This window comes from Amphiura filiformis, chromosome 1 (genome assembly GCF_039555335.1).
Source record: "Amphiura filiformis chromosome 1, Afil_fr2py, whole genome shotgun sequence".
Lineage (NCBI taxonomy): Eukaryota > Metazoa > Echinodermata > Ophiuroidea > Amphilepidida > Amphiuridae > Amphiura > Amphiura filiformis.
Window position 1 is genome coordinate 5352691 of NC_092628.1, and position 25526 is coordinate 5378216.

The window sequence follows — 25526 nt, forward strand, 5'->3', positions numbered from 1 at the left end:
CTTATGATGCTGGACTTTGCCAGTTTGTGAACTGTCTGTATAGTATTACTAGTCTATGGATTAGTTAGAGAACTTTAGAAATGGGTTTAAGATTTCGATTGCAGATTAATAACATACAATTTCAGGGTAAGGTTTAGTTTTAAGGAGCATGGTAGGTACAGGTGCAAAAAGTGTTTAATGATATGAATACAATGCCGTGGCATACTGACTGTGCACATATTTAGAAAATTAATGTGAATACCTTCATCCATGAGTAGTCATAACTGGGCATGTGAAACATATCAGATTTGGATCGCCTGATTCCTGATACAGGATCTTCAAACTTGCCACTAAAAGTTGCAAACAGAGCATCATCCGACATTTGCTTGGATTTCAAACTTACTTCATCTGAAGAAGGAGTAGTGCATGAACTACAGGTGCAAGTTGGACCCATTTGGAATTTATATGCCGCTGCTTTCTTGGCATCGGATTTAGTTTTCAAATTGGCAAGAAATGTGTCAGTGTCAGTGACATAGTGCTGATCTACTTTTGCCTTTGCTTGTAAGTCACTCTCAGGAAGATGTAAATGTGATTCATCAGCAGTGAAAATCAGTATATTATCAGTTGTGTGGTTTGGGTTATTCCCTGCTTCTGGCAAGTTTGTTTCATTTGCTGAGGAAGCCTGTGATTTAGTCTGTTCCACTTTGCCTTTATCATCATCATCAGTCACCAAAACTGGTGTTTTGTCAATTTGTTTTGATGCTAAATGAGATCGTCCAGTCAATATCTCAACTTTATCATTACTATTGCTGTGTTGTGAAGTACTAGCATCTCCTCCGCCACATGTTTGCCCATTCTTTGCATGTACTCCTTTCTCTTCATCTCCTCCGCCACATTTTTGCCCATTCTTTGCATGTACTCCTTTCTCTTTCTTTGGTTTTCTCTTAGAAAATTCTCCTGAGACTGTTGTTTTTACATGTGCGTGTTTGTTCTTACGGTAACTCCCATTACCCGTAACGATAATCTTCCCTTCTGGTGAACTCAATTTCCTTCCCGAGGTATGGGATTTGTTATTCTGAGTTCGAGGAACTTTTGTATTGCTTTCACTTTGTTCATGAGTAACAAGTTGTTTCTTGTGAGCATCTCCTGATGATGATTCTGAACTCTTCCCTTGATGGCTATTATTAATATTCCCTGATACAAAAACATTTGCATTTCTCTGTAAAACTCCTAACAGCATATCCACACCTTTGGCAGCTATTCCTTTGTTTGGTGTACCACTAGGGTCAGTCCTAGGTCCTGTTTTACTAACATTAGAAGATTCTCTGGATGGTTGGACATCAATAGCCTCACTGCCAACCATCCAACTTCCCGATGGTTTATTTCCTGCACTACCATTGCCTTCACCTCCAGTATGTATATTCACCTTTACAGTCCTGGCTCCAGAACAAGCAGTGCCCATTTTGTAGTTCAAGTATTATCACAGAAATGGTGTTCAACAATACATCAATGAAAAAATAGCCTGAACGGAATCTATATGGTTGAAAGCTATATCCTGTGTTGAGTAGATAGCAAAGTTTACATTGTGCTTCACACAAAATCGAAACATCACTATCAGTTAGTGTGTATCAAAAAATTAAAAGTAAGTATGATAGGCTACTGCCAGAAGAGGTGCTGTCTTGAGTAGATAGCAAATTTAGTTACCAATGAGATATGTCCTGGTATTTCTGAAAGGTTGTGGTTTTATGGTAAAACAGTCAAAAGGGCATCCATGATGAGTACTTGAAAACACAAGCCATTACATAGACTGTGATCAAAATGCCCATGGTTCCTTTCTCAAACAAATTATGACAAAATGCAATGTAAAAAGCTTGAGTCAATAAAACCGTGATCCAGGATTTTCAAAGTTACTCACTGCAGAGTGTTGACAAATGCCAACTCTATGAAACGTGTTGAGAATCAGCCATAGGCTAGTTCAAGGTAAGCTCATTAATGTTCAATGCACTTGTCACCAATATATGCTCTTCAACTAGATATCCCTGAGTAAAGTTCACATGAACATTTAAAGTACCCTGTATATAATGCACGAGATGTGAGCAGACTCCAAAGTGACAACCAAGTCAAAATATACTTTATCCACTCTGCAAGCCAATTGCAAAATGTGCAGCATATCTTTGTATAAAGCAGTTCAATACTATGTCCATAAGAGAAACTTCAATCATTTTATTTTAGAGTTATTATGTTACCTTGTAACTCTTAAGGTTATGAACTGAAATCATAACCCAAAAAGGCTGTCAGATACAATATACCATGTTTACCAGAAGTAAGTTCGAGTAAGCAATATTGTACATCAATATTGTTGTCCAAAAGGATGTCCCAGTAGGGCAATATGTCAAAACCACATGTTACACTTAAAGTCCATAACACCTTGAAGATTGTGTTACAATCCCAGGTTATACACTGCCAACAGGTGATACTCTCTTTATCCTCCTTCAAAATTAATCAATATTGCTGGATAGAATATAACACTGCAACTATCATTTTTCAGTTAATGTCTGATATATGCAGTAGAAGACATTTTGATATTCGCTTATTTGCTATCTTCAGTAGATAGCAACATTTTGTTTTCAATGCTATATCCTCAGTTGATACTCTATTTATCCTCCTTCAAAATGAGTAAATATTGCTTTATGGAATATGTTACAACAATCATTTTCAGTTAATGTCTGATATCTGCAGTAGATGACAGTTTGAGATTTGCTGTCTTCAGTAGATAGCAACACTTTGTTTTCAATGTAATATCCTCAGTATAGGTAACTGGATTTTCTGATGTCTTCTTTCAAGATTGACAGTTTACTAAATACATCTTCCGTAATCTTAAATCGTAAGTAATTCAAACTTGCTATTAAACTTTCAAAATGCACCACAGCTTCTGTTACAACATACTATCTTGAGTAGATTAAAACTTATCCAGCAGGTAATGTTTTCAATCACAAAAGTCTATCATCAGTTGACAGAAGTACGTCTTTTAAAATTCAAGATGTGCAAATTTTTCAATTAGCCATATAAACCATTTACATATTGCTACCAGCAGATAAACATGATCAAGTAGCTGCTACCTTTGTTGTCTGTTTCACAAACTTATATCCCAGCAACACAATCAATCCCAACATGAAAATGCTGCACACAACTCCTCAAACACAATGATAACAGGCAATCAGTCCATAAGGCTTCAATCACAACAAGACGCCACTGTAGCTACTCAAGCTACTCATCTGTATGGTTATGGGCAAACTGACTCGCTGATCGACCTCCCATCAAATGAAATAAGTATAAGCCAACTGGTGGATAAATACCTTATTTGTCCCAAACTAGGGACTACGTGCATTACGTTGTGGTTTTACTCCCTTGTTCAGCATTATTGATAACGACTTCAGAATCAGCGATGCTCAAATGGGTGTATCTACATGCGTTATGTATGATGTTATTGAACGTTCTGCAGTATTGATAACTTCTTTCTATGGATAGTATTGGTGATACTAAAAGGGTGTATCTACATGCATCTATGCACGATACTTGCTTTTTTGGATAACTGCAAATTGCCTATTGACATCTTGTGTACGTGTGTCACATGTAGTCCAAAACGAAATAACATTTATTTCGTATCTCAAAGATTTGTTCAGGGATAATGGCGAAATGACAAAAAGAATATGGCATCTGAAGTTTTTACTTGGAAGTTTTACTTTCACTTGAAGTTTTACTATGCATGATACTTGCTTTTTTGGAAAATTGCAAATTGCCTATTGACATATGTGACATGTCATGTCAAAAGGGGACACTTTTGGGCAGGATCGTAAAAGGAGAAATAGCCAAAAATCTGCCCGGGTGATTTTTTCTCAATTTGGGTTTTTCAATTTGGGTTTGTTGCAAATTTGTGATGTTATTAATGTTAAAAATATTGTGTGATAGTTTCAGACCGGAATATAACTGGCGTCTTGTATTTTTTGATACATTTTTCAAGGTAATTCTTACTCTCAACATTGTCAATAATACTTTTAAAGACCAATATCTCAATTTCCAACTTTATAATACTATAACTTACGAACTCAATATCTTCGCTTAGGAATGTCCGATTTCATTGGGGAAAATGGCGTTGTGGAGAAAAATGTCTCTTAATTTAAGATAGGTAAAAACCTCAAAATTGATAACCTGCCCAAAAGTGTCTCCTTTTGACATGACACGTCACATATTGTTTATGTGTATCCCATGTAGTCTAAAACGAAATAATATTTATTTCGTATTTCAAAGATTTGTTCAGGGATTATGGTGAAATGACAAAAAGAATATTTTTGTTTTGTTTTTTCTTGGAAGTTTTACTTCTGATTGTAGTCATGTAAGTGACACAGCTTGGGCATTTGATAGAGCGTATAAGAGAGAGAGGAGGCCTGGGGGAAGGGAGAAGGGGAAAGGGAGAGAGGTAATGAAGAGCACATAGTTGAAATGATGAGAAAGAGATGTGAAAAGAAACACAAGAAAGAAGAAATGTATGTGACCAGCTCCAACAAAACCTCAAACAAGTCGCCAGACAGGTTTTTGAGTTACAGGCCTTTAAAATATGACATTCCCATAAAAGAAAATCAAATGTCAAAAATGCGACTTGTTCCTGGTTTTGTCAGAACGGGTCACATATGGTGCATTGACGGATATAAATAAGCCATTTTATATACATCCTAGCAAGTTATACACATAATAGCAGGTTATAGGAGGCTAGGGATATGATCAATTTATGATGGACACAAGCATGACAATCTGGGAGTGTTCTGGGAGAGATAAGACACTGTTATCCCAAATTAATATGGACAAGTTAAATGGTCACTTAGCTGATGAGTGATCTGTTATTTGTTCATCTCTAGTGAGTTGACTAATGACAGCTAATGGCCATCTCAATGCATTGTTCATGGTGACCACGTCAGTTTGCAACTTTTGCTTCAAAAGCGATCTTGTTTTTCTCTCGTATCACATTATTTTATAAATGAACAGAGACTTGAATGATTGGCAGCTACTCTAATACTATAGTCAATCTTATCTGACTTGATTGAAAAAAAGCTACATACACCCTCTATTGACCTTACTCTTCCAAACAGGGAGTGTGAATTTCCAATGGGGTTACCTGAATGGGTGACTCCATGAAGTCTACACCCCTGTATGGGAGATTAAGGTCATGTCTTCCATAAGGGGTGTATGGATTTTAACTGGAACATCCCATAAGTCCAACAACCATGTCTGTCCTTGTGTTCCCATTAGGCGAAGGCACCATATTTAGTGTTAGCCTTGTACATTTAATTATTTCCTTTATTTTCCACCGACTTACCCGGGTGAAAAATAAAGAAAATAATTAAATATCCAAAGCTAACAGTAAATACGGCGCCTCCGCCTAATGATAAAATGATCATCTTGACTATTTATTGAGATTTTTGGCCCAAGGGTTTTTGACTTTGCGGCAATTCTGGCCAAGTCCTGCACCAACTGCGCACCGCACAGCTTTAGCAGGAACATTGGTATCACAACAGTTCAATTGACTTTACCATCATAACCAATACTAAATGTAATACAAGCAGCATTCAAATAGGGCGGTCAGCGCCACTGGCCTGTAACTTTTTGGCCTGGCGGTAACTTTTCTGACTGGCATCTAGTTGCCGGCCCGGCTGGCCGGTAACTGTCTAAGATCAAGCCCGGCTGGCCTGTAACTTTTTGAGGCATATTTCGAACACTGAATACAAGAACAGAACAAATAAAAGAGATTAAGTGGAAGGGAATGTGGAAGAGTGGGAGAACATGAGAGTGAGGGCGAGAAAGAGACTGTGTGAAAGAGTAAACAAGAAGAGCAAGAGAGAGAAAAAACTTTTCAAAAATTTTTGTTATTGTAACAAACATATTAATGGCCAAAAACAGCATGAAGATCAATGCATTTTGAAATCATTAATAGACTATGACATGAATACAAATTATCAATTTTCATATTAAAAATACAAAACATCTTGAAATTTATTTTTTTTTTTTTTTTTAGGTCAACCATGAATGATCCTAGCATTTAGGTCTAGGTCCAAGGACACTACAAAACCGAAAAAATAAAAAACTTAAAAAAAAAAAAAAAATTGAATTTCGGGTACCCGGGGAGGGTATTTCCTACCCGGGTAATGTAATCTTGGGCGGTACCCGTTTACCCGCCCGAAAATGCCAGCCTTAGTGCTTTATAATTTCTTGTTAAAATATAAGATGAAAAATCAATAGTTGGGCAAATAGGAGGCATGGACTTACTATTAAGTAACTAAGGGTACTTCTAGCGCTTGTCATCTAGGTAAGGAAGATTGATTGCAATCAACCCTTGCTGAGATGGACAGGTGTCTTGATGGAAGACATCAATTTCATGTATTTACACTCTTATTTCAAAGGATATATATTATGGTCAGGCGGTCTATAATAGTCAGTGGCGGCACCAGGAATTTTTTTCGGGGAGGCATTTAGGGGCAAAGTGAATTTCAGGGGAAAATCAACCGATTTTGCACAAAATTGCCGCAAAAATGGAAATTTTGTTTTATTTCAAAAAAACCAAATTTATTTTTTCCGGAAAAATTTGGCGAAAATCTGATTTTTTTCTCTCAAAAAAATAAAAATACCAAGTCGGGAATTTAAAAAAAAATTGCATTTCGCATTTGTTTTCAAACTACTCATGAGCTTTGAGTCAGACAAAACTTTATTTTTTTTCCTTATGAATCAAAGAGTTCTATAGATGGCATTGTATTTTTTCAAAGACAGTTCTTGTATATAGATTATTTTGAAAAATGAGGCTGTGTTTATGTGTGGGAAGGACGGATAATTTAGTCAACACATTCATCAGTATAATTGAAATGGCAAAATCCTGTCTCATTTAGCAGAAGATATAATTGTCAATCAATTTATAAATCTTCAGTGCATTTGCTAAAAGCTGACTGATCACATCAATTACATGTTGAGTATGACAATTTGTAGCCTGGAGTGGTAATGCTGTTGATAATGGACAAGTTTTATGTTACCGTACATTATACATCAAGTATAAAAGCAAATTTGAAAATAGTTCACAATTGAACATGTTGAATGAATGTAGGTGTGTAAGATGTATAGTAGATATCTAGCAGATAAATAAAAATTCCTTTAAAATAGGAATTGTGCAGGCAAACCTGATGTGCTCCAGTTGAAAGATATATTTTCTTAATTGATGGATGATAAATGTTGTGTTCATTAAGAAAATTAATGGAGATTTAAGTGGTAATTGTGTATTTCTTGCAATGGAATTGCTCTAAACTGTTTACTTGAAGAGCATTGCTGCATCTTTCTTTGTTAATAGTTGGTAGGATTATATTATGTGATGTTGATTTTTTGCAATAAACCTGTTAATATTGAAGGATAGAAAAAGTTAGAGAAGAGCTTGTTATGGATAGTTAGGTTTGGTAAAATGCGGGAGAGTGTTAAATCATGCTGAACACCTTGTGTGTGGATCGTATACTCTGTGTTTGTAATACCACCATCTCTTGAAATCTCTTATTTGCATGTGATGGTGTTTTGTGTGTTTAGAAAACATAAAAGGCATTTTCATTAATTTCATATTTCAAGCGTCAATTCCAGCTGCATATAGAACTACTTTACTTGCATTCAATGCATATTAGTATTAAAGGGACCCTTCACAAACACTTGTTAGAGGGGGCTGATGCAAAAAAAAATTAATTGCGAAAATTTTTCGGGACCCCTTTGCCCAGGAAAATTTGTGGTGTATTTTTCAGCCCCCCTCCCTTAGGAGGGTCAAAACTTTTAAGGCCCCCCATTTTGCATCACCCCCCCCAACAAGTGTTTGTGAATGGTCCCTAAACAGTAATAAAATCAAAACCAAGTTAGTTTTGTTATTTGTTCTAAGCACACACTTTTAAACAAAACAGATGCTGTAAACAGACTAGAATCACATTAGAGAGGATTTACACACTGAAATATCTAGGCCATCTTTGGTTCTGTCCAATCTCATGACAATGTACCTGCACAAAAATGCATCCCTGGGGTAGTGATGTTTTAGGACTGAATTTTCATAAACTTTCTGAAAGGTGTTCAAAATAAAATGTGGAATTTGTGGAACCTTTTCCAATTAATATTTTTAGATTATTTTTAGATATTATGAATATCACACAAAAAAACCACAAAATTAAATCAGGCATAATTATGATCATGATCACTGAATCCCAGAAAAAAGTTTGTGACCTTCAAGAAGTGCTTGCACACTAGATCTAATAGTTTGAGCAGTGATGTCAGGGAAACATTTAAAAAAGTGTCATAGATACTAGAATGATTCAGTATCTAAAACTAGCAAATTTCAGCACACTGATATATATAAAATTATGGTACCAAACGTTATTTAAGTAATGCCTGAAGGAAGATGCAATTCTGAAAATGAGATTATACCTCTGTCTCGGTATATTGTATCAAGCAACAGTTGGTAAACATTTGGTAACCAAGAATGTTACATTTTACATCTTCCACATGTAGGATGAGCAGTGATGAGTGGATGATATCATTTTGTTTTTAGTCATCGGGCACAGTTAAATCAGTTTCTATTAATTAAACAAATCTTAAATCAAGTACTGAGAGCTAAAAAACCAACCCATATGTTGGCCACTTAATATTGATATTGATAAAAATCAATAAACTGATTTTCCTCCCAATTTTACTTATCATTGATCTACATTCATCCATACTTGATAACCATCTGCTATTAGTTCATCCCTCATTTTTTTCATTCATTGCTGGCATGAAAAGCCTTTCTCCTTTGAATCCCAAGTTCATGTACAATGATGTGAGAGCTAATACAGGGCCCAGAGTTGAGGTGGATTGACTTGAAGATGCCGGCGAGTTAATATGATTCAACAAGAGATGGCTCACTTCATCAAACACTTTAAGGTATATACTACGCCGCGATACTCAAGCATCTAAATACTTTCATACCACCTCAACCAAGAATGCTAACTACACTGTACAATAGCAGTGCTGCAAATGACAGGTACACATGTGAAGTCATTTTCAAGCTTGTGAAAAAAGAGTTTCCCGGTGACCGTGTGTCGCGTCAGAAATTCATTTTGCATTTTTAATCATTATTTTGCCATTTTATTGAAACTTCTGAATATATGTATATGTATTTCAATTTTTTTCTACTTTTGATAGCCTATTTATCTTTTTTAAAAGATCAAATCTAAACAGAAATTGTACATGTTAATTTGTAAATGACAAAAGACTATTCACAATGTTGTGCAACAAATATTTTCACACTAATGTGCCTACTGGGTAAATTAATACATTTTGTAAGCTTCATGCAAATAGCATATATACTTTACTACTACTAGTTTAGGCAGGACTAAAATAAGTTGCCCATTCATCCATCACCTTGGCAAACAGTTGTGTACCACTGTACATATGAAAAGGAAATGAGTCAAAGTAAATTTGCAACACCCTTGTTGAATTCCTGAATGGTATTGGCAAGATGTCATTTTAGGAAAGTAGCAATCCTATATGACCCGTTTTGACAAAACCAGGAACAAGTCACATTTTTGACATAATTGTATGAAATGTAAGCACTAGACAAAAAGCTTTAAAATGATACCAAAATTATATACTGTAGCCTACAGCATCAATACTTTTCAAGATATGGATAATTTTGTAAATGGAACTATGTGATATTTTTGCCAAATTGCTATTCTGAGTAAAGGACTAATTAGTTTCCTGCCTTACACAGGATAGGGATTATAGTTCAATTGTTAATTATTGAAAAATAAGCCTCTTTTAATAAGTACTTCAAGGATTTGAAAGTCCACTTAGTCCCACAGTAAAAACCATGAAATTAACAATGCCAAAATTTGATTTTTTTTTTAAAGGGGATTCATGTCATCTTTAAAGGCCTATAACTCAAAAACATGCCTAGCGACTTGTTCCGGGTTTGTTACAGCTGGTCATGTATGCCTGGCAAACCGTCAACCGCCTGACAGGCAGATCAACACCAAATGCCGGAAAGTGTCCAGTAACTGCGAACGCCATCGCCAGCGTACTTGTGAACAACGGCCGCTTCACCAACCCTGACCGTGATCACTCCAGGCGGGTCAAGAAGGAAGTGTCCAATCTTTGGAAGATGCCATCCACCTCCGATCTCTGCAGCGATTACACCATGCAGGAAGTAGAAGATGCTTTGAAACTACTCAAAGCAGGTAAGGCACCTGGACCAGACAGTATCCACCCAGAATTCCTCCATCATGCTGGCTCTGCTGCAACCAACTGGCTATGCAAGTTCCTGTCATCCTGTATGAAACGATGCAAGATACCAAAGATTTGGCGCAAGGCAACTGTCATCGCACTGCCCAAACCTAATAAGCCAAAGGATGACCCTAAGAGCTACCGTCCAATCTCTCTTCTCTGCATCCCCTACAAGCTACTGGAGCGCCTGATCCATAGCCGTATCAACCCGATTGTAGACCCACAGCTCCCTCACGAGCAGGCCGGTTTTCGCTCGGGCAGATCAACAGTGGACCAGGTCACCCTCCTCACCCAAGACATCGAAGACAGCTTTGAAGGGAACCAGAAGACTGGTGCTGTATTTGTAGATCTGACAGCAGCATACGACACCGTTTGGCATAGAGGCCTGATATGCAAACTCCTCAAGCTCATACCAGACAGACGGATGGTGTCCTTCATCGTGCAGCTAATCTCGAACCGCAACTTCATTCTTAAGACCAGCCACGGCCAAGCTAGTAGACCACGCAGTCTGAGGAACGGTGTGCCACAGGGCTCCGTCCTAGCACCCTCTTATTCAACATCTACATCCATGACCTGCCCAATACCATTGCTAAGAAGTATGGATACGCAGATGACCTGGCAATCCTGAAGTCGAGCAACTCTTGGGACACAATTGAGAGAGCGCTCAGCCTAGATATGGACACCCTAGATACTTACCTCTACCAATGGCGGCTCAAGCTGAGTGTTGCTAAGACTGTCTCCTCTGCCTTCCATCTCAACAACAGGGAAGCCAACCGAGAACTCAATGTAACCATCAAGTCAAAGCGACTGAACTTGAGGCTTGCCCCACATACCTAGGAGTGAAACTGGACAGAGCCCTCACCTACCGGCAGCACTTGGTTAATCTAAGGGACAAGGTCACAGCAAGATGCGCATTGATTCGTCACCTAGCCGGCACCAGCTGGGAGCAAGCGCCAAGACCCTCAGAACATCAACCCTGGCCTTGGTATACGCACCAGCAGAATACTGTGCACCAGTATGGAGCAGGAGCCACCACACCCACCAGGTAGACACTGGTCTAAATGAAGCAATGCGCACTGTGTCAGGATGTCTGCGACCAACTCCAACCGAACAGCTTCCGGTTTTAGCAGGAATCCCTCCACCGGACATCAGAAGGAAAGCAACCTCCGTAGCTATAGCACTACGTTCTGAAGAACCAGGACACCTCCTTCATGACACCCTGTCAAGAGCTAGGAACAGTGAGGGGAAAGCAGGAGATTGGTATCCAGGAAGCCGTTTGCTCAGCAAGCAATAGTCTTGATGAAGACGACACAGCCTAACCAGACAGCCAAGGACTGGACAGCTAAGGCATGGAAAGACCAATGGCTTCAGTCTTCCTCACCACTCCAGCGCTTTGTCACAGACCCAACAGACACCATCCCAGGCTTCAATCTACCCAGGTCTGCTTGGACAAAATTAAACCGCCTGAGAAGTGGAGTTGGGCGCTTCAATGCCAACCTGTTCCAATAGGGCTTAAAGGAAAGCCCAGCTTGCGAAAAGTCTTGGTAGTGGGGAACAAACAGCCGACCACATCATCTCATCCTGTCACCTCCATAGACCACCGAATGGTATCTCCGGCCTGATTGAAGTCGATGAAGCCACCAGGGACTGGTTGATGCGTACTGGGCTTGAAATTTAATGAAATTTATGTTTTGGCTTTTATATCTTGTTTCTTCCTGACATACGCAAGAAGAAGAAGATGTATGTTTCATATATGCATGGCCAAAGAAAAATCTGCATGTTTCAAAGCTCCCATGCTATCAATATTTGTCACACACAGTCACTGTGCAATCTAGCCTCGGCTTGAGGCGTTAAGGGCACTGGGATAGATTTTTTCTTTGCATCAAGCCTTAATTGATTTTAATTTTATAGTCTTGCCCGATCATGCATAGCTCTCCAGAGTTTTAATAGCCCAACAAAAAAATGGTTGCCCCAGGCTATCGAACAGGCAATTTGTCATGGCCTGATTTGTTTACAAATTGACTGTGAATGGAGAAGTTGACGGAAAATCATAATAACACCAAATGGATATTTATAAATAATTAAGGAACACACACGTACACATACTTCATTTTGTAGTATTTTATTGAACATTTTATTCACAAGAAGGTAAGTTTTGCAGTAATCACATGTGATCATGACAACCCGTGCTCATGCCGCAATAAATTTATCGATACATGTGCAGCCAGAATTTCTACAGGCCAAATGCTTTTAGCAGGCCCGCACAGATTTTCACAGGCTACGGGCCCGAGGAAGAGAACAGGAAGAGTCGAACACTGTGCACGTTACTATTTGAAAAAAGAAGGGGGACCATCCCCGGTTCTGATATCTGCAATCAATCCTAGGTTCCAGGATCGTGCCTATAGGTAAACTGTGCATGTTAAGCCTGTGCAACAATTACTCAAATTTGAGGGATGCATGTATAGGAAACTTGAAGAAAATGTGTGCAAACACGCATATCCACAGAGCAAACATCAAAATCAACTTTATACATGAGTCCAAAGCACTCGTTTTTCGGTAGATCAGTGGTGACATTTTTTGCAACGCATGTTATTTGTTGATATGTTTATATTTCATGATTTGGATGCCCGCTTCGGCGCTTCCAGCACTCATGTATCCACTGGTACTTATGCTTGTCGGCGAACTTTGAAAACACCCCCTTTTGAATCTCATTTCACAAACTTTTCTGAGTTTGCAAAATACAATCAATGAATCAGAACATTACAAAAACACATGCCCATTAGTTTGATGCACTCTATTAAATACCCATAGCCATACGTCATGTATGTGGAGTTGAGAAGTCTAGCCACGAATATGCTCACTGATAGCTTCACATTTGAGGCTAGAGTAGAGAAGATTGCATTCAAATTCAAAATCTAGTCGGAGTCACACACATCAAATTCAAAGGCCCGTGCAGTAGCACAACCGAAGGAGTGACATATGCATTAATTGGCAACATCTGCGCTGGTGGTAAATTTCAGTTTTCTTTGACTTCGCTTTACCTCAGTTTTTCGGCTCAAAATTAAAAGGGGTCATATCCAATTCCAATAATTGAAACTCCCAGCTCCGACCGGGAGCTCCAACAGGTAGGCCCTACTGTGTAGGCCTATAGGCCTACATGTGTTTAATGTGCATTTACATGTACACACTTAGCCGTCGGTACGCAGAAATCGTTGCTCCAAAAATGACTGCAAATTACACATTTGCAATCATTTTTTACCACAAAATATAATATGAAAACACAGGTGAGCACACGACATTTATCATCATCATCATCATCATCAGTCGGCTTTCTCCAACTATTGCGATCTTGGGCAAGCGAAACAATTTTGTTTGGCTGCAACATCCCTTCAGTATCTCCCAAGAGGTGCTGGACATACTGTAAGTACAGTGTGCACAGCCGACCCGGTTTCCCATGTGGTGGAATATAAAGGGCATATTCTTTCACAGGCTCGTCTTCAAGACGCAGTATATGGCCGAGAAATTTGAGTTGATGAATCTTGACTCTGGCAACCAGTGGAGAGGTACAATTAACACTGTTCACCCTATGGCACCTTCTACAACTTAATTTGAGAACAAGTCCTCAAACGTTCGAAATTTGTAGTTGCTACAACTGGGTCATATGATTATCTAGTGTCGCACTATTACGCTGACTTTCGTATTCGGCGAGGCTCCTCGTTTGTTTACATACAGAGAGGTAGACAAAGGGCCTGTCAAAACTGTTCCGCTTGTCCAAATACTCAAGTATCAAAAGGATGGTCCACAATAGAGTGATTCACGCAACATAAATAGGGGATTAAAAAACTGTGAAGTGGGACCATGTGCTTCTTTTGTCCACTTTGCCATCAAGATTTCGAATGGAGACAGTTCAGACCCAGAACAAGATCATGTCAGAAATTAATATTTTGTTCTGGGTCTGATTATTCGGACTAGGTCATATCTATGCCCAGCGAGGCCACGACACACTCGGTGTGACGTGCCTTGAACTCCAAATAACTTTCGTAAGCGACAGACAAATTGCAGGAAAGCGTGACAATTTAAGCTTCCTGTAATATCTATTGCACATATGTAACATACGAAGTCACAAACTTACAAACTTCAATATGCACTTCAAATACAGCAGACCAGCTGTTAATTATTACCGATCCTGTAGAATAACTTACATAATCTTCAATTTCATGGAATCCCGTTGCTCAGAATTGCGAATGTCATTTTTATCTGTCAAATGCGCTGTGGATGTGCTCAGAGATTTTATGATATGCTCCATAAATCACAGCTGTGAAACTGACTTTATACCACTCGCTTTCGCTTTAGAGAAAAGCGAAGCCTCCGCTACCTCGTGGCACTGGGCATGACGTCATCATGGACGTGTACAAAATTTCCGACGGGTGCCTTATTTATTTATAACCCGTTTCGTGATTGGTTGCAAAAACCATTCATCGCAATCGTAAGCCAATCAATGAACGCGACAGGCCTTTTACGGTATGAATTAATGTGACCCGCCAGTAGGCCTAAAGTATGTCTAACCTGATTGGTTTAGAAAACTACTTTGATAATTGCTAAGCCAGTCAGCGTGCTCGATGCTTAACAACCTGGTCGTAGAGGTTTTTTTTTTTTTTTTTTTAGAGGCGAATTCACGTGGTGATCCAGCGATCGAGTATAAATTCAGCATGACTTCTGCTCTACGCAGGTGCAATAACAATACATGGACACAATCAGTGACATTTACACAATGAAATAATGAATTATTTATGACATGCATGGGCTGGATTTTACGATCGAGGTAAGGTTTTCAGCCTGTCCCTGCATGAATATCGTTAAGTTTTCAGCATCAAGATACTTGCGATGACCAGTTTTTTGCGGACACTTTGATATTAACAGGTAACTTTTATAGGTCATAGGGTAGAAACGATAGTTGTACAATTGTACGAAAATATACATTTTGTTATAGGCCTAAAATGTTTACAAAAATATATTGGTCCACACGTTGTGCATGTACTCAGATATTGGTCCACACATTGTGCATGTATTCAGTTGTTCGACGTACAATGGATAGGTCATATCTCACTGACAGTAAAAAAAGCTAACATTTTTTACGAAAACTTCATTGACGTGCACACATTATTTAACATTAAAATGTTCCAAAAGCTGCATGTCTACATGGCAACTATTAAATACATGCTTACCTCACAAAAGCATCTATGTACAGGATTGGTTTTTGCTCGATAGCCTGTCGACTCAAACTTGCTTTTGCTGCCCGACCCCGCCGCCTCTAACCTCTCGCCAACACATAAACAGCACACAGCGACCAGCAGAAACCCGAGCACTGTCGCTTTAGCTCCTCCGCTTACCAACATTTCCTTTCACTCGGACAAACTGTATACCATGTACTTCTTCAAAACCTTCAAATAAATTTGAGGGGAAATGTGTTTAAAAATACACAATATTTTAAGCTTATTAAATGTTTACGTGCGATTCTACAAGCAGCCGCTTCCTGGAACAACAAATTGACGTGACCCCTGATGGATTGACCTCTCAAATTAGACTCCTACGCAGACGTAAATCATCTATGCAATCTTTGCATGGGATGATGCAAGCTCGGTTAAAAATCTGGTTGTCGCATCTTCTGTCTTTATTTATTTACACGTGTACATACTTTGTTGACAAGTGACTGGAGGAAGAGGAGTGAATGACAGCATGATGATTCGTCTCAGATGATGACATCAGTGATGAAAAGTTTTCGCCAGCCCATTCGGGGCTGGTACCTGTTTCAGGTTTGGGGTCAGTTTACTCAAGAGATTATATTTTAGTGGTATTGGAATGATTTTTTTTTTTTACTTTTTGTGGTTAAATTTTTTTAAAAATATTTTAATTCGATTTGTTAGGAAAAGTAAGTAGGCCTATGTTTTGCCGTTTCAACGAACGAAAACGAGTGAGTATTTCCAAAGTTATATTTGAATTATATATGGCTTAAATATTATACGTTTATTGGTATTGGAATGACTTTTTGTTAAAACGTTTTGTGGTTGAATTTTTTTAAAAATATTTTAATTCGATGTGTAAGGAAAAGTAAGTATGTTTTGCCGTTTCAACGAATGAAAACGAGTGAGTATTACCAAAGTTATGTTTGAATTAATATGACTTCAAAAGTTTTAGGTATAGGCCTAAAATGTAACAATAATATTATACAGCATCATATGGTCAGCAGAAGAAAAGTATGTCATTTCAGTGTCTTTGACCCGGGGTCCTTGACCACTGAACAGCGTGATATCATGTTGATAACAGATCTAAGAATCAAAATCTTCATCATATGGACCATATTGATGTCAAAGTAATTATCTATCCTATCCTGTGTCGTTTTATGGATAATAAAAACCCCTTTAAAAAGGGATGGACCGGGACGCGTAATTTCTTTCTGCAACCATGATGGGCCACAATAGCTCCAAACAACACAAATGAGTCATATATATGTAATATTCTACAAATTATGAATATTAATATCTTCTATATACCATGAATATTCATGAGCTGATGGTTTGGAGGACTGACATGTAAATTGGATAAGCGTGATCCTAAAAATGCCTTTTACGGTGACCCAAACTAATTACAAGACCTCTTCTACATTGAGGCTGGCTTTCCCTTTTAAAGGGACGTTTTACTAGTGCACGGGTGTACAATTTATGCAAAGATAGTTTGTAGTCCGATGGTATAAATAGTGAAGGAGACTAGCCCCTCACTATCTACCAGGTTCACTCACAGTCGCATACTGCTATGCTAGCTGCAAGTTAAACCCAGTGGGGGTAGTACATGTAATACTAATAGCGTGTCCCGACCTCGACCATGGTGACCTTTGACTATGGCAGTCTCTTTAACTTGGTAACCCCAAGTGAAAGAGAACAGATATTGGCGAGTTAAAAAAATAGGCGAGTTAGAAAAAGGCGAGTTAAAATGGCGAGTTACCCCCTGCAGTGTTTTCCGGAAAGTCCATGCGGCGAGTTGTGAATTTCCGGAAAGTCCATGCGGCGAGTTGTGAACTTTCCGGAAAGTCCATGTGGTGAGTTGTGAATTTCCGGAAAGTCCAAGATTTTGAACCAAAAATGCAGTTTTGGTCAAAATTCAAAAACTGATTACTAGTATTTAAAAAAATTGATGCCATTAATGTATTCTTTGACTCATGTCCGTTCCATAATTATATACTTTACCATATAACTAGATATCAGCCTCGATTTTAAATATCAAATATCAATAGTTATTACAAATACCATTAATACTGTACAAATTTGCTTAGGCATTATGTGTTTTGACTTTGGCACATACAATTTTTTTCTGTGTGTGTAGTATGTCCTAACTAGTTTTTGATGGTAAAAACAAAAGGATTTTAGTATCAGTAGAATGCACAGTGGCCGCCACTGATGTTGATGAAAATGTATTTGTATGATTTTTTATTTCAAGAGTAGTGAGATATGATTAGGTTTCTTTTATATTTAGTGGTTGCTTGTTTAACACATTTTGTTTATATTTTTCATGGTACATAAAATAGTAGAGTAATCAATCAATTGACTGATTATGTGTTGTGCCCTTTGTGTTGTGTTTAATAATTTAAAAAGTTTTAAAAAAAGTGTTTAAAAAGTTTTATGACTTTTATTTGTATAACTTTTTTGGATTTTATTTATACTAGAAGAAGAGGGCAGCCTATGCACAGGCGACAGTAGCACTGCCTCTATATTAATTCCCAAGATCATTGCAAGCCCGAGAGAAATATATGATAAATGAGGACTCAAGCAAATTGGAAACTGATTTTGCTGATTTTGGACTCGCCACTGGGACTTCATAGTGTTACCCATGGGAATATCTAAAAATAGCCTGACTCTGTGGGGGGTAACTCGCCTTTTTAACTCGCCTTTACCTAACTCGCACATATTGTAACTCGCCTAAAACATGCTCTCCAAGTGAAACTACACATGAAAGAGTACTCAAGGTGAATGCTGTAACCGTCAGAGCGACTGACTTGTAACAATTTAACAACGTTTAATTTCATTCCTAAACAAATTAAACAACCTGTTAATTTTTCATCATTGTTTCAACACAAAAATTCCCTTCACATACAACTTTAATGTTTACACGCTTAAACATTATCAAAACAACTTGCTCCAGGTCCACCTGTTTTCTTTACGAATTCTATCTTATTCATATTCTAGAAACAACAATTTTTTATTTCCGACTAATAAGTACCGGGCCAGCTCATGCTGGCCCGGTCCAAAAATGACTCAAAATGCTATTGATGAAATAGTTGCTATCATGAACATCAGTTTTGCCTTTTCAACGGGAAAAATCCGATGCAAAATAAAGTTTTTAGGGCTTAGCTATAATATGGGCATAATTTATGCATGTAGGCCTATAGTATTGAACAATGTACCCATTTGACATGCACTTATAGATAAGTAAATTGTCTTACTTTATTAATTTAATAACTTCTATGTTATAAATAAAATGACACATAACGTAAGTGAAGCTACTTTCTATCTTTTTTATTTGATTCATAAACTTACAGTCAAAACACACAAGAGTGAAGATTGCAGTGAGTAATCAGTCCTTTATAAATGTTCTTGCCACCATCTATCATACAGTAAACTATACATTGCGAATTAATATCAAATTATTTTAAAATAAAAAATGTACATGTAAGGTGAGTTTATATTATGTTATATGGCGAATTTAAGGAGTATTTCGTGATCCTAGCATCCTCTTTTTATGACATTTTTCAGTAAAAAAAAAAAAAAAAGCTTATTCTAAAAAATTTCAGTTGATTCCGATTTTGCCTTTACGAGTTATGCATGGTTATGTGTAGACAAATTTCACGATTACTTTGCTAAACGAATTAATCTGCAAGAAATATTTTGTACATAAACATTATGTAGCCAGAGGTTTCCAGTGATATAAAAATCTCAACTTTTTTTGAGAAAAGTTAGGGGATGATGCTGTGGATCACGAAATGCCCTTTTAACTAAAACCTGCAGTCAGTGCAGTGTAGTATTTGTGACGTGGTATATCGAAAGCAGACACTTTTGGGCAGGATCGTAAATGGAGAAATAGCCAAAAATCTACCCGGGGTGATTTTTTCACGATTTGGGTTTATGATGTTATTAATGTTTAAAATATTGTCTGATCGTTTCAGACCGGAATATAACTGGCATGTTGTATTTTTGAGACATTTTTCAAGGTAATTCCTACTCTCAACATTGTCAATAATATTTTTAAAGGCAGCTTATCTATTATTAATATTAAAAGCCCATTCAGTGATTTGCTCATCCGGACGATCGTAAAAATCATCAAAATTTTGGTACCGTACCTACATGTGCTAAGTCTGCAAATGGTTCAGCCAAAAGCCGTGTAGGCCTATTTAAGACAAAATAAGACATTTTACACGAATCTGTATTTTTAGATACTGACAGTATCTAAAATTAGCTACAAGTATTTGAATGGCGGGGCTTGAACTAAGTCAGTACTGCTGTTTTCTTCATTTTTTGCCAAATTTGGCATTTCAAAAATACCAAATGACAATTTGAATGACTTAGGCCTATCCTTCTCTTTTAAGCAATTTATAAACAATTTTAATTTTTTACTCTTGCACTGGGATCACTGAATGGGTCTTTAAGAAATGTGGCGTATCATGTCAAAAACAGACATCTTTTGGACAGCTTATAAATTTGGAGGCTTTCACATAAAGAGCTATTTTGCTCCACAACGCCGTTTTCCCCAATAAAATCGGACATTCCTAAGCGAAGAAATTGAGTTCGTAAGTTATGGTATTAAAAATTGGAAATTGAAATATCGTGGGTAAGAAGCTGAAAAGACAAATAAAACCAGAACAGAACAATTTAGAGAACAATAATGAATTAATAATAATGAACAATAATGAATTAAAGAGTTGACAGGAGATTAGGAGTTAATGTTTTCTGCAGTTTCAGTGTACATCTTCTCACCGTTGATGGTTTGGTGGACTGTCATAAACATGGATGTAGTAAGCCGTGATCCTAAAAATGCCTTTCACATTGACCAAAACTAATTACAAGACCTCTTCTACATTGAGGCTGGCTTTCCCTTTTAAAGGGAATTTTTATTAAAAATTTCTCAGCAAATTATGATATTTTTCAAAACATGTTTACGAATGTCATAAGTGTGAAATGTTTTGTTTGTTCTTTGCCTGGGTTTACCGGTACTCATTCAGTGAAAAGGTATGTTCTTCCATGAGGCCCACATTAAAATATAGGGCCTACATCAAAATACACATTAAGTGTGATGTCATCATGTCAGTATTATTGAAAATCTTTTAAAAGGCCTCCACATGAAACAAACTATACTAGGAATAGATGTTTAAAAACATCATCTGCTGAAAAATACTATGAAAAATCAGCATTTTAGGCCTACTCTAAAAAAAAAAATTTTAATCACATAGGGGCCTACTGAGAAGATAATATAGGATAAAAGTAACCTTAAAGAAATAGCACGTCTGGATTTATTCAAAGTGTTTTCAACTCAACATTTATGGTGAAACAGCGATGTCCAGACAGACGCGAAAAATTTTGCCATATTGAAATATCAGTATTGATGAAGTACCCATATAGGGTACCTGCAGGTAATATGGGACCATTAAGGACGTTTAGCTTATGTGCATAAAAACTATAGAATATATGCCCAAAAGAGATTGTTATGATGAACAACCTGTCCTTTAAGATTAATAAAACAGGCAATGTTACCTTGTTTTTATGTTTGTTTGGACGCTATGACGTCAAAATGATGTCATCGTCAAGTGTCCCATATTACCTGCATGTGCAGGTAATATGGGACACTGTGTTATCTCTATGGTGAAAATCAAAAAGTTCAGAAAATCACTCTTTTGTTCTAAAAACATTTTTGTTACATGATTTTGAATGTTAAATGCAAATTTCTACAAGAAAATTCAATTTTCTAAAAAGTTTTGCTTTTCGCATTGACAATGCACACAATTTCCTATGTGTCCCATATTACCTGCACCCATTCAGTTGAAAATCAGAGAAAATAATCATTTATAAAAGGAAAGTGCCACTTGTCAGTGGAATTTTACCTGCTGATAAGCTTAACCCATCACCTAAAGATCATAAAAAATGACAAATGCCCCCTCAGTACCAGAGTTTTTGGATACACAATCATAAAATGTGACGTCATTGATTTTATATCAGGCCAAAAAAACGACATATTTTTTTGGGGCAATTTCACTCTTTTTGGCATTGATTTCCAAGAGTTTGATACACAGACTCCAAAACTGCATTTCTAGAAGCACAATTGATGTCTCTAAACACTTAACAAATCAACTTAAAGTGTTTACCTTCTCTAAGCTACTTTTTGTTAAAATGAAAACAGGTGTCCCATATTACCTGCTGTCCCATATTACCTGCACCTACCCTACTGCTGATATAAGTATTGATGAAGTGGCTATCTACTGCTGATATTAGTATTGATGAAGTACTTATTTACTAATGATGTCAGAATTGATGAAGTAGCTACCTACTGTTAATATTAGTATTGATGAAGTACCCATGATCAACTGATGATATCAGTATTGATGAAATACCAAAATATTGCTGATATCAGTATTGATGAAGTAGCTATCTACTGCTGATATCAGTATTGATGAAGTAGCTATCTACTGCTGATATCAGTATTGATGAAGTAGCTATCTACTGCTGATATCAAGATAGATGAAGTACCTATCTACTGCTGATATCAGTATTGATGAAGTAGCTATCTACTGCTGATATCAAGATAGATGAAGTACCTATCTACTGCTGATATCAGTATTGATGAAGTAGCTATCTACTGCTGATATCAGTATTGATGAAGTAGCTGTCTACTGCTGATATCAGTATTGATGAAGTAGCTATCTACTGCTGATATCAGTATTGATGAAGTAGCTATCTACTGCTGATATCAGTATTGATGAAGTAGCTATCTACTGCTGATATCAGTATTGATGAAGTAGCTATCTACTGCTGATATCAGTATTGATGAAGTAGCTATCTACTGCTGATATCAGTATTGATGAAGTAGCTATCTACTGCTGATATCAGTATTGATGAAGTAGCTATCTACTGCTGATATCAGTATTGATGAAGTAGCTATCTACTGCTGATATCAGTATTGATGAAGTAGCTATCTACTGCTGATATCAGTATTGATGAAGTAGCTATCTACTGCTGATATCAGTATTGATGAAGTAGCTATCTACTGCTGATATCAGTATTGATGAAGTAGCTATCTACTGCTGATATCAGTATTGATGAAGTAGCTATCTACTGCTGATATCAGTATTGATGAAGTAGCTATCTACTGCTGATATCAGTATTGATGAAGTAGCTATCTACTGCTGATATCAGTATTGATGAAGTAGCTATCTACTGCTGATATCAGTATTGATGAAGTAGCTATCTACTGCTGATATCAGTATTGATGAAGTAGCTATCTACTGCTGATATCAGTATTGATGAAGTAGCTATCTACTGCTGATATCAGTATTGATGAAATAACTATCTACTGCTGATATCAGTATTGATGAAGTACCCATATACTGCTGATATAAGTATTGATGAAGTGGCTATCTACTGCTGATATCAGTATTGATGAAGTACCCATATACTGCTGATATAAGTATTGATGAAGTGGCTATCTACTGCTGATATCAGTATTGATGAAGTACTTATTTACTAATGATGTCAGCATTGATGAAGTAGCTAACTACTGTTAATATTAGTATTGATGAAGTACCCATGATCAACTGATGATATCAGTATTGATGAAATACCAAAATATTGCTGATATCAGTATTGATGAAGTAGCTATCTACTGCTGGTATCAGTATTATGAAATACGTATACATACTACTACTGCTGATATCAGTATTGATGAAGGAACTTTCTACTGCCGATATGAGTATTGATGAAGTAGCTATCTATTCCTGATATCAGTGTAAGTAGCTATCTATATACTATATTACTATTAATGAAATACCCATACTGCTGATATCAGTATTGATGCAGTAGTTATCTACTGCTGATATCAGTATTGATGAAGTACGTATCTGCTGCTGATATCTGTATTGATGAAGCATTATATCTACTGCTTATATCAGTATTGATAAAATATCGATCTTTATACTACAGCGGATAATCGTATATCAAGATAGATGAAGTACCTATCTACTGCTGATATCAAGATAGACGAAGTACCTATCTACTGCTGATATCAGTATTGATGAAGTAGCTATCTACTGCTGATATTAGTATTGATGAAGTAGCTGTCTACTGCTGATATCAGTATTGATGAAGTAGCTATCTACTGCTGATATCAGTATTGATGAAGTAGCTATCTACTGCTGATATCAGTATTGATGAAGTAGCTATCTACTGCTGATATCAGTATTGATGAAGTAGCTATCTACTGCTGATATCAGTATTGATGAAGTAGATGTCTACTGCTGATATCAGTATTGATGAAGTAACTATCTACTGCTGATATCAGTATTGATGAAGTAGCTATCTACTGCTGATATCAGTATTGATGAAGTAGCTATCTACTGCTGATATCAGTATTGATGAAGTAGCTATCTACTGCTGATATCAGTATTGATGAAGTAGATATCTACTGCTGATATCAAGATAGATGAAGTACCTATCTACTGCTGATATCAGTATTGATGAAGTAGCTATCTACTGCTGATATCAGTATTGATGAAGTACCTATCTACTGCTGATATCAGTATTGATGAAGTAGCTATCTACTGCTGATATCAGTATTGATGAAGTACCTATCTACTGCTGATATCAAGATAGATGAAGTACCTATCTACTGCTGATATCAGTATTGATGAAGTAGCTATCTACTGCTGATATCAGTATTGATGAAGTAGCTGTCTACTGCTGATATCAGTATTGATGAAGTAACTATCTACTGCTGATATCAGTATTGATGAAGTAGCTATCTACTGCTGATATCAGTATTGATGAAGTAGCTATCTACTGCTGATATCAGTATTGATGAAGTAGCTATCTACTGCTGATATCAGTATTGATGAAGTAGATATCTACTGCTGATATCAAGATAGATGAAGTACCTATCTACTGCTGATATCAGTATTGATGAAGTAGCTATCTACTGCTGATATCAGTATTGATGAAGTATCTGTCTACTGCTGATATCAGTATTGATGAAGTAGCTATCTACTGCTGATATCAGTATTGATGAAGTAGCTATCTACTGCTGATATCAGTATTGATGAAGTAGCTATCTACTGCTGATATCAGTATTGATGAAGTAGCTATCTACTGCTGATATCAGTATTGATGAAGTAGCTATCTACTGCTGATATCAGTATTGATGAAGTAGCTATCTACTGCTGATATCAGTATTGATGAAGTAGCTATCTACTGCTGATATCAGTATTGATGAAGTAGCTATCTACTGCTGATATCAGTATTGATGAAATAACTATCTACTGCTGATATCAGTATTGATGAAGTACCCATATACTGCTGATATAAGTATTGATGAAGTGGCTATCTACTGCTGATATCAGTATTGATGAAGTACCCATATACTGCTGATATAAGTATTGATGAAGTGGCTATCTACTGCTGATATCAGTATTGATGAAGTACTTATTTACTAATGATGTCAGCATTGATGAAGTAGCTACCTACTGTTAATATTAGTATTGATGAAGTACCCATGATCAACTGATGATATCAGTATTGATGAAATACCAAAATATTGCTGATATCAGTATTGATGAAGTAGCTATCTACTGCTGGTATCAGTATTATGAAATACGTATACATACTACTACTGCTGATATCAGTATTGATGAAGGAACTTTCTACTGCCGATATGAGTATTGATGAAGTAGCTATCTATTCCTGATATCAGTGTAAGTAGCTATCTATATACTATATTACTATTAATGAAATACCCATACTGCTGATATCAGTATTGATGCAGTAGTTATCTACTGCTGATATCAGTATTGATGAAGTACGTATCTGCTGCTGATATCTGTATTGATGAAGCATTATATCTACTGCTTATATCAGTATTGATAAAATATCGATCTTTATACTACAGCGGATAATCGTATATCAAGATAGATGAAGCACCTA

At 36.9% G+C, this 25526-nt stretch overlaps 1 protein-coding gene across 5 annotated transcripts in view; it reads right to left on the reverse strand.

Annotated features, from left to right (window-relative positions):
• LOC140150972 (ERO1-like protein alpha) overlaps window positions 1–15852 on the reverse strand; it is a 74564-nt gene extending 58712 nt beyond the window's left edge. For all 5 annotated transcript variants that reach the window (XR_011858998.1, XM_072175271.1, XM_072174522.1 and 2 more), the window contains exon 1: window positions 15525–15852. Coding sequence is in view for 4 of the 5 variants with exons in the window: in XM_072175271.1 (XP_072031372.1) it covers window positions 15525–15695 (171 nt within the window). In the remaining variant the exon portion in view is untranslated. The remainder of the gene's footprint in view (window positions 1–15524) is intronic.
• Between the last annotated feature and the right edge of the window lie 9674 nt (window positions 15853–25526).